Source organism: Penicillium canariense (genome assembly GCF_028826845.1).
Source record: "Penicillium canariense strain IBT 26290 chromosome Unknown utg000008l_segment0_segment0, whole genome shotgun sequence".
In the NCBI taxonomy this organism is placed as follows: domain Eukaryota; kingdom Fungi; phylum Ascomycota; class Eurotiomycetes; order Eurotiales; family Aspergillaceae; genus Penicillium; species Penicillium canariense.
Window position 1 is genome coordinate 451,068 of NW_026622735.1, and position 10,265 is coordinate 461,332.

Consider the following 10,265-nt stretch of genomic DNA (forward strand, 5'->3'; position numbering starts at 1 on the left):
GTCCATCTGCCAGCCATCTGTGGCAATACATTCAATAGCTGTAATAGTCTCGATTCGCTCAAATTCAGCGAGATCAGGGCAAGATTTTGAATTTGAACCAATCACGTTCCTTAATTTACCCTCGTCAGTTTGGAGACCGTATTCATCGAAGTGATACACTCGGCGCCAAGAACCAATCAATTCGAAGGCGGACTGTGACAACCTCGCGCAAAGTCATGTGCCCCGCCAGCTAAAAGAGACCGCCTAAGTGTTGCTTTTCAAAGCTTGCTACCAAATCCATTGAACCCGTCAGCTATCACAACTTCCCAAGAAATCATTCAACTCACGAACATGGAAATCATACAAAAGAATGAGGCCTTCAAAAGAATTGATGGTAAACTCAGAATTTCTTACGTCCAGATCTTTGCCCGGCGCGATGGCATATTATACGCTGGGAAATGGCCGAGTCGACAAGATTCTCCGACTACGCTGGAGGTGGCCGTGGCCGTGATCTCTATATGCTAGTTATGGATTATGTGAACATAATGCATAAACGCCAACCAATTAGATAGTGGCAGAGTGGGGATCGCAGCTCAACAATTATTGGGCCACGCCGAGGGTGGCCCGAAATCTGGAAAATAGATTATTCGAGCCGGGAGGTCATGTTACTTTGGGCTACGCTCAGGGTGCCCAAAGGGCGAGGAACCCCGCTCTTTCTCTAGAATGCTCACAGGCAGCATCATGGATCCAACCATATCATTTCCTGGCTTCAATCACGGATCACAGATAGGGATCAACCATGGCTCGGTCACGAATGAGTTTTATATTTCCCTAGGTATCTGATGAGCGTAGTTGCTCAGTGTCGGCAGTGCTAACTTCTATGCAGATCTTGACAATAAACTAGCAATCGTGTCTGGGGCAGCGTTTGATTCGTATGAGAATCAGCATAAGGATGAATGTCTTCCGGGCACACGGACCGATATCCTCAATCAAATCAAAGAATGGGCTGCGTCCCCATATAGGGAAGGCATATTCTGGTTATATGGAATAGCTGGAACCGGAAAGTCGACTATCTCTCGAACGATAGCGAAATCTTTCAGCGAAGTGCGTTCACTTGGAGCAAGTTTTTTCTTTGAGAGGGGCGAAGGAGACAGAGGGAATGCAAAGAAGCTTTTCCCAACAATTGCTAGGCAACTAGCAATTACTAATCCTTTGCTGGTGCCAATCCTGCACCAAGCAGTTCATGATAATCCAGGTATCGCAGCAAAGGGACTACGGTATCGCAGCAAAGGGACTACGGGAGCAATTCGACAAGCTCCTTCTTCAACCACTCCAAAAACTTCACCGATCTAATATCTCACTTCAGACTATGGTGATAGTTATCGACGCATTAGACGAATGCGAGGGAGATGGTGACATACAGCTTATACTCCAACTCCTCCCACAACTTCAAAAGGCAGCTACAATGCGTCTACAAGTGCTTTTAACAAGTAGGCCCGATTTACCCCGTCTCCATGATATTCCTTTAGAAGTGATCGAGCACGATATATCCTTATTCTTTAGTCATCGACTTGCAGAAATTAGGATAATGCATCGCCTCTCCACAGAATGGCCAGGCGAGAGAGATCTCCAAAGGCTAGTCGCTTTATCCGTTCCATTATTCATCTTCGCTGCCACTATTTGTCGCATGTTTGAAGAGCGTGATTGGGACCCTGTCGATAGCCTTTCTGAAGTCTTGACGCATCAAGATGATCGAACAAGGCTAGCTGGGACATACCTTCCGGTTCTTGATCGTCTTCTTAGAAGACAAAATAAGAACCAAAAAGAACAGCTGGTCTCGCAGTTCCACCAGGTGATCGGTGCTATAGTGATACTAGAGAGTCCACTTTCTATAGACGCACTATCAAAGCTTCTAGGCATCTCTCAGCGGCTTATACATCTTCGACTAAGTCCGCTTCAGTCAGTACTAAGAGTGCCAGACAATGACACAACACCTATACGGCTTTTTCACCTGTCTTTCAGAGAATTTCTTCTTGATCCAAGCACCAGAATGAAGACCCCACTCGGTATAAGCAAGACAGAGATGCACAATATGTTGACCAGAAAATGCCTCCTCGTGTGTCAAAAACTAAAGGAGAATATCTGTCAACTACCGAGTTATGGGAGCCAACGTGTGGAAGTTGATTGTCAAACTATCAATGATCATCTTCCTCCAGAGATGCAGTATGCTTGTCGGTACTGGGCACATCACTTAGTGCAATGCGCGGGGTTGACCAACATAGTCCATGAAGCTCATTCATTGCTCCAAACGCATTTTTTGCACTGGATAGAAGCAATGAGTCTATTGGGCCATACGTTAGAAATATCGGGTATTCTTGATCTCCTCCGAACAGCTATAGGGGTAAGTCATAAAAGACACTACTTATGATTTATACTAATAGGTTTAGGGAAACGGCTCTTCTCTGATTTCACAGTTTTTCCACGATGCTAAGCGCTTTATTCTAAAAACTCAACATATCGTTGATCAAGCTCCACTTCAGGTCTATCGTGCGGGACTTCTATTTTCACCCCAGACGGCAATAATTCGTTCAGTCTTCACGGAGGAGCGTTCTCGTTGGATAAGCCAGTCACCAGTAGTTGAGGAAATATGGGGTGCAGAACTACAGACTCTCGAAGGCCATTCGGATTCGGTTTTGTCGGTCACTTTCTCACCGGATGGCCACCTTCTAGCATCTGGGTCTAAAGATCGGACAATACATCTCTGGAACCCAGCAACGGGTGCGATTATACAAACCCTCGAAGGCCATTCCGGCTCAGTTCACTCCTTATCCTTCTCGCCTGGTGGTCATCTACTAGCATCTGGATCTAATGATAAGACATTACGGATCTGGGACCTAGCAACGGGTGAAGAGTTGCATGTTCTCGAGGGCCATTCGGGTTCGGTTTTGTCGGTCACCTTCTCACCGGATGGCCACCTTCTGGCATCTGGGTCTGAAGATCGGACAGTACGCCTCTGGGATACAACTACAGGTGTCTCAAAGCAGATTTTTGATAGCTATTCGAGCTCGGTTAACTCGGTTGTCTTCTCGCCTGATGGCCAGGTGCTAGCTACTGGTTCTGCCGATTGGATTGTGCATCTCTGGGACTTGGTGACAGGCAGGCTACAGAAGACTATTGATGGCCATATGACCTTGGGCTTTGTTCTGTCGGCAGCCTCTGAATCTGTAGCCTTCTCACCTGACGGTCAGCTACTAGCATCTTGCTCTGCAAATGAAACAGTACGCCTTTGGGACCCGATGGCGGGCGGAATTACTGAAATTATTAATGGAGATGACCCTGAGTCTCCGGTGCGATTCATGACGTTCTCGCCCGATGGCCTTTCCTTGGCATCCGGGTCTTTCGATAGTCCAGCAGTATGTCTTTGGAACACAGCTACGGGTGCCCTTACCCATACTCTTGATGGGCATTCCCGTCCTGTGACTTCGGTGACCTTCTCGCCCGATAGTCGACTACTGGCATCCTGCTCTTCTGATGGGACAGCACGCCTTTGGGGCTTACCGATAGGCACTGTACAGCAGACTCTGAATTCTCAATACGGTTCGGTTCACTCGGCGGCCTTCTCATATGATGGCAGATTACTAGCGTCTTGCACAGATAATGGGAGAGTTTGCGTCTGGGACCTTGCAAGAGGCACACTATACCAGACCTATGATTGTCATTCGGATTCGGTTCACTCGGCGGCCTTCTCATCAGATGGCAGACTACTAGCGGTTAGCACAGATGATGGAAGAGTCTGTGTCTACGACCTTGCGACAGCCGCATTGTATCAGACAGTTGATGGTCATTCGGATTGGGTTAATTCTTTGGCATTCTCACCCGATAGCCGACTACTGGCTTCCTGGTCTATGGATGAAACGGTGTGTCTCTGGGCCTTAGACGCGGACGGGCTCTCGGAAATTTGGACTTTCGAAATAACAGACGACACTTCCGAATTTTCTCAGGACGGTCTATATTTCCACGCCGGTTTAAGCTCCCTCGATGTTGAAATGTCATTTACAACTTCTGTGAATCGAGACATATCTATTGAGGACGGGCAATGGATAAGATTAGACGGCGAAAGGATTCTCTGGCTACCTGTCGAGTTTCGGCCTAGCCGCTTCAAGATCAATGGCAACAGACTTGCTCTGGGACATGCATCGGGGAAGGTATCCTTTTTCCAGTTTTGTAAATAGATTTGAATATTTTTTACATCAAAAGATAAATGATTAAATAAATATGTACTGGAGTAGGGGAGCCGGGTACATAGTGTGACATCACGTAGAGGATTAGGTTGTGTCTTCGTTCTATGTACTCGTATATCGATTTAGCTGTGAGGGACAAGACGATCGTGTAGAGTCATATTGCGCCAGATAAAAGAGAACGATATTGTATCTACGCGTTTAATCAAAATCGCTCTTCGACTCCTTAGAAGAGGAGCTAGGAGGGAAAACAACAACTCCAGCGCCAAATTGAATTTTTGAAATATCTCAGGAACCAGACCAGTTAGCGAGTAACAGACCACGGCAAATTTCATCTAACTCCCTGCGCTACACTTTGATACTGGCATTGACCCTGTCAGGCCAGTATCATGGTGGTGCGCGCGCAAAAGGGTGTTGGGCCTGTCCCGTCAGGGGCGCCCGGAGGCCTATCGAAATCTCTGCCATCGAACCGTGAGCGCGTACTGAACGCTAACCACGCTGCGTACGACCTACTGAGAGAGCTCAGCAAGGTTCAGAAGGATGCAAGACCACCCGCTAAGGTCATTAGCTTCCTCCGTCAGGTAGAGGACCTAACGAAGGACCTCCTGTTAACGCCTTTAACCGACTAGAAGCAAGAGCTAGACGCCCTGCGAAACGACCTCAAGCAAGAGATTAAAGCTATTAAAGCCGCAGTCGAACCGCCAGTAAGGTAAACGGTTTAATTATTCGCGGAGGCAGCTACTAGGGCGCTAGCGCCAGCGTACTATCTCTCCTCTTATAGCCCATCTAGCTCTAGCGTACGCCCGTCGGAGGTCGTACGTAACCGCGAGGTAGTCGTCTGCCTAGGAGATCGGGTATAAGTAGGCACCTTCCGTCGCCTTACACCGGCGGAGCTTACCAAGCGAGCAAACTAGGCACGCTTAAAGGCGGCTATCTCGACCGGCACGCCCGCCCTTACGTAGGTAATAATCCTCGCCTTACGCTAGCTGAAATCGGGGGATCTCCGCTTTACCGTTCGCGACGCTAAAGAGGCAGAAATCATACGTATATATCGGGAGAAGTAGGCAAGAGGACTGTATCGGACGGTATTCGTATATATACTAATATAGGGCGTCGTAATATACGACGTTAACGTCCGGTCGTTAGGTATTAATAGACCGTCGATCGATAAGCTAAAGGGCGTACAGGATAATATAGTTAAAGAGCTATTAGCGGCGAACGTAGATAACTAGGGGGAAGCGGAGATCACTAAGCTTAGCTAGCTACGTATACCGGAGGGTAAGAAGTCCGGCTTGTTAATTATCGAGTTTACCTTACTAGTGCCGGCGAATAAGGCAATCGACAAGGGGGTCCTATAGAAATATAATAGCCTAATAGCCGTTCTTTACGACAGAGCGGCTTACGTACGCTAGTATTTTAACTGCTAATATTTTAGATATATAGGAACTACCTATGCTAATCCCGTTAAGTACGTATACTACGCGGAGGGCTATTAGTCTCGGGATTACCCTTCGAAGGATATACGTAAGGAAAATAAGTGTACTAACTACGAGGGTATATACGCTGCGTAGAGTTCGGAATGCGAGATTCGGAGGTAGGAGGTCGAGAAGATTACGGCTATAGCGAGGTAACGTAGCTACTACTATCTAGTCCTAGCGCCGTATAGTATTAACTAGCCGTCGCCGACGATTTCGTAGCCCTCCGTAGTTAGCTCGTAGGGAATACTAACGGAACCATCGACCGAAGAGCCTACTAACGTCGAGAGTAGCAGCTCGGCGCCGGGTATACGCCCTAGTAACAGGGGGTAGTAGGGTACCGGCCCTATAAGAAGAACGGTTAATAAGAAGATAATAGCTAGTCGAACGTCTACTAGTATACAGTCGAGCTAGTAGGCTGCTAAAGATACTACCTAATCGGCGACAGCAGCGTTATCGGGCGGACTAGTAGTAATAGCGCTAGAGGAAGAAAAGGGGGGAAGGAGGCTAAGATAGACGGAGAAGGTATCGGACGAGATAGAAACCGCCATCGACGAAGCCGAGGTAGAAGCGCCGATATCTACGCTAGTAATAGATCTCACTAGCGTACCCGTAATAAGTATAGCTATCGCTACCCTAGAGGTAGCGGGGCCTATAAAGGGTTACGATAACCGACTATCTTTTAATATACTACTACTATAGCGGGTCGAGCGACTAGTCCTACCTAACGAGGAACCGGGCTACCGATTCGGTAGGCCTATAATAAAAATAATAAAGAGAACTATTACTAATTAGCCGGATACTAGTTAGAGTGAACTAAATAGTAACTAGCTAGACTAAATAAGGGTAGAGGAAACTACTAGCGGTAAAGGCTAGATAGTAGCAGCGGATACTACTATCTAAGGCACTAAAGCTATTACTAGCGTAGAAGCTATTACTAATACCGAAGCTACCGCTGGGAGGATTCTATAACCGGTTAAAAGCTCTAGTAGTACCTAATCGAAAGCCGAAAAGGCTAAGGCGAGAACGGCTAAGGCGAAGGAAGCGAAAGCGAGGAAGACTAAGGAGGCCTAGCTAAGTATAGCTAGGAAGTTAGTAAGAAGGACAGCAGGAGACGTAGCAGCGAGAGTAGAGGAGGCGAATAAAGCAAGGACTAAGTCCGATATAAGCTCTATCGCTAGAACGGAATCAGATCTAAGCTCTATAGATAAAATTAATATAAAGAGACTCGAATAACAGCTTTTAAAGGATAAAGAACTTACTATATTATCCTCCCTACCTAACTAACGAAGCGACGAAGACTTCTAACCGTCGTCCCCGCCGGGCGCAGGGCTAATAAGGAAACGAAAACAGCCCTAAAGCGACGACCTATACCTAACTATCCGAAAGAGTAGGAAACGAATAGGGTAGCGTATAAAACCCTCCTAGATAGAAAGTCGATAAATCGATACGCCTACTAATCGATATAACAAGAAAACGCTAATAGACTAGGCCGAGGAGATAACGTAGGGGGACGGGAGCTTAAAGTCTATTAGTATAATACGAATAGGTTAAAGGATATAGTAATAGCGCAGTTCCTACGGGACCCGGAGGTTATCAGCGCCGACATCATCGCTATTTAGGAGCTATAGGAGAATATATTCAAAGACGACACCTACTATCTACTAAAGCTTACGTATAAGCTACTATACCCTATATCGTCGGAAACCGGCGGACGGGTACGTATATACGTATTCGTAGCGAAGAAGATAGCGGGATAGACGTACATAGTATATTTAAGAGACTATTAGGAAGTAAGGATTAAGACAGTGATAACGGACCTTAGGCTATTTAATATATATAACGAGTAGTAATAGTAGGATACACTCGACTAGCTAGAAGAACTACTACCGTCGATACAGGAACGGAAACAGAAGGGGATCTTATACCTAGTAATAGGAGACTTTAATCTATATTACCCGGCCTAGGGAGGTATTAATACCGTTCACGATACTAAATCGGAAGACCTTCTAGATCTAATAGATATAGTAGGGCTCGACCTCTAGCTACGGCCTAGTATAATTACCTAAGATCAAGCGGGTAGCTAGACAGCGATTAACCTAGTCCTCGCATCTTACGACCTACGAGAGCGTATAATTTAGTACGAGATTAATATAGCGGTCTACGCCGACTCCGACTACCTTCTAATCCTTAACGTACTCGAAATAGAGGTCCCGGAGGTATATCCTATAAGAAGGCGCTAGTAGAAGGCTATAGATAAGGATAAGTTCATTAGCTTCGTGTTATAGAACCTCTAGAATAAGCGCTAGATAAGAGCTAGCGAGCTTCCCGACGACCGAATTACTCTATAGTATATCGACGACGTAACTATATACCTCCTCGATATTGTCTAACGTAGTATTTAAGAATTAACACCGTAGGTACGGCCCTCGGAGCGAGCCCGCTAAGGCTAGATCCCCGAGTATAAGGATACGATTAAGACAGTATAGCGTAAGCGTAGGAGATAGAAACGAACGGGAGAGGAGGACGACTAGTAAATATATATATTAGCGAGGAATATAAAATAGAAGACGATTAAAAAGGCTCTCCGTAAGGGCTTCCGTAAATAGGTAAAGTAAACAGTCGACGATAGATAGCGCAGAGGAGGAATCTAGAAGGTATCGAAATAGGCGTATATATATAACTAGTCTATTAGCAGCAGTATCCTAGCGCTAAAAACACTAATAGGCCTAGCGGAAACAGTAGAGGAGAAGATCTACTTACTTAGATAGGTCTTCTTCCCGGAGCCTCTACAGGCCGACCTTACAGACATCGACTAAGCGCGACCGTCAGAGCCTATATAGTACTAGTTTCTACCGGTTAGTAGATAAGAAGTCTTTAACGCTATTAAGCGAGTACCGCTAGACAAAGCGCTAGGCGAGGATATAATACCGAACCGTATATAGAAGACTTTAGCGGCTAACTACGATAAATTCGTCATAACGCTAACCTCGATCTTCGATACGTATATACGAACGGGCTACAATCCTCGTCACTTCTAGGCGTTAATTACGGTTACACTCCGTAAAAACGGCCTACGGGACTTCCGCTAACTAAAGTCCTACCGGCTAGTAGCCTTACTAGATACTCTCGGTAAGATCCTCGAATCGATCATCGCTATACATATCGTATTCGCCGTAGAGGAGCACTAAATACTACCGAAGATATATATAGATAGAAGGAAGGAGATCAGCGTAGAACACGCTATCTAACTAATTCTCGATAGGATTCACCGGGCGTAGGGAAAAGGGAAGAAGATCAGCATAATCCTACTTAACGTAACCGGTACGTACGATAATATATCCTATCAGCGCCTACTCGATAACCTACGAAGGCTAGGCCTCGGCTACTTTATACTATAGGTAGCATCATTTCTTAAGGGGAGATCGATACGTATTAAACTATTAGGCTTCTTATCCGATAGATTTCCTATACCGACGGGGATTCCCTAGGGATTACTACTATCCCCTATCCTCTTTCTGCTATTTAACATACCGCTAGTCTTAGTATATAATATATTTATATGCAGTAGGATAGGCAGAGCGTACGGTTATAGATAGGTCGACGATATAGTAACAGTAGTAGAATCAAAATTATATTACGATAATATCTAACTAATAAATAAGGTCCTCGATAAGGCAGACTAATAGGCCAAACGATACGTAGCAAAATTTATACTAGATAAGTTCGAACTAATCTACTTCGTAAACCCGAACCTAAATAAACCGATATCCGATAATAAAGGCGACGGCGACCGCGACCGTATTATACACCCGGACGACCCCGACTTCGATATATACGACCCTATATACGTCTTCCCCGAAGGCTACGACCGGATACCGATATAAAAGGGAGACCTTACGATCCGACCGGTAGACTCGGCGAAATACCTCGGAGTCTAGCTCGATAAATAGCTTAAATTCGATATACACCGGTAAAAGCTTCTCGCTAAAGCGAATAGTAATCTAGAAGCGCTCCGCGTAATAATAGGATCTACCTAGGGAACCTTACTACTAGCGATATAGAGGGTCTACTAAGCGGTCGTCGTTCCGTAGATACTATACGGACTCTCTGTATAGTACTATCCCCTCGCGAAGGCTATTCCCGTATAGGAAATGAAAAGGACAGTTAGTCAGTTCACCGTAGTCTAGCGACGTACGGCGATTCTAATCAGCGGGGCTTTTAAATCGATAAGCGCCGCCGTACTTAATACGGAGCTCTATCTATTACCGGTTAAGCTCTAAATAGAATAAATAATTTAGGAATCGGTAATAAGGATCTAAATAGGCCTAAGATAGGTATAGCCTAAGTACCTAGGCTAATATAGGTAACGTTAGCCGTAGGAATAGAAGAGAGGAGGATAGAGCCCTCTAGAAGCCCTTAGATAGAAGGAAGGGGGTATCTTAAACTAGCAAGGCGAGTAGAAGACCAAAAAAGCGTTCGTTCTACCGCTATAGGAGGTACAGATCCTATATATTATTAAAGAAGCAGAGGCTACGTAAGCCTTATACGACTATATCGAAATAGAGTCTTT

General features: G+C 45.6%; 1 protein-coding gene across 1 annotated transcript; it reads left to right on the forward strand.

Annotated features, from left to right (window-relative positions):
• Positions 1-867: 867 nt before the first annotated feature.
• On the forward strand, positions 868-4,211 carry N7482_010166 (WD40 repeat domain-containing protein; the record flags this gene model as incomplete). Its single annotated transcript, XM_056692290.1, is given in 3 exon segments — positions 868-1,218; positions 1,235-2,380; positions 2,427-4,211. Coding segments are annotated over 3 exon segments (3,282 nt in total), but the record flags the coding sequence as incomplete, so codon positions are not given.
• Positions 4,212-10,265: the final 6,054 nt, after the last annotated feature.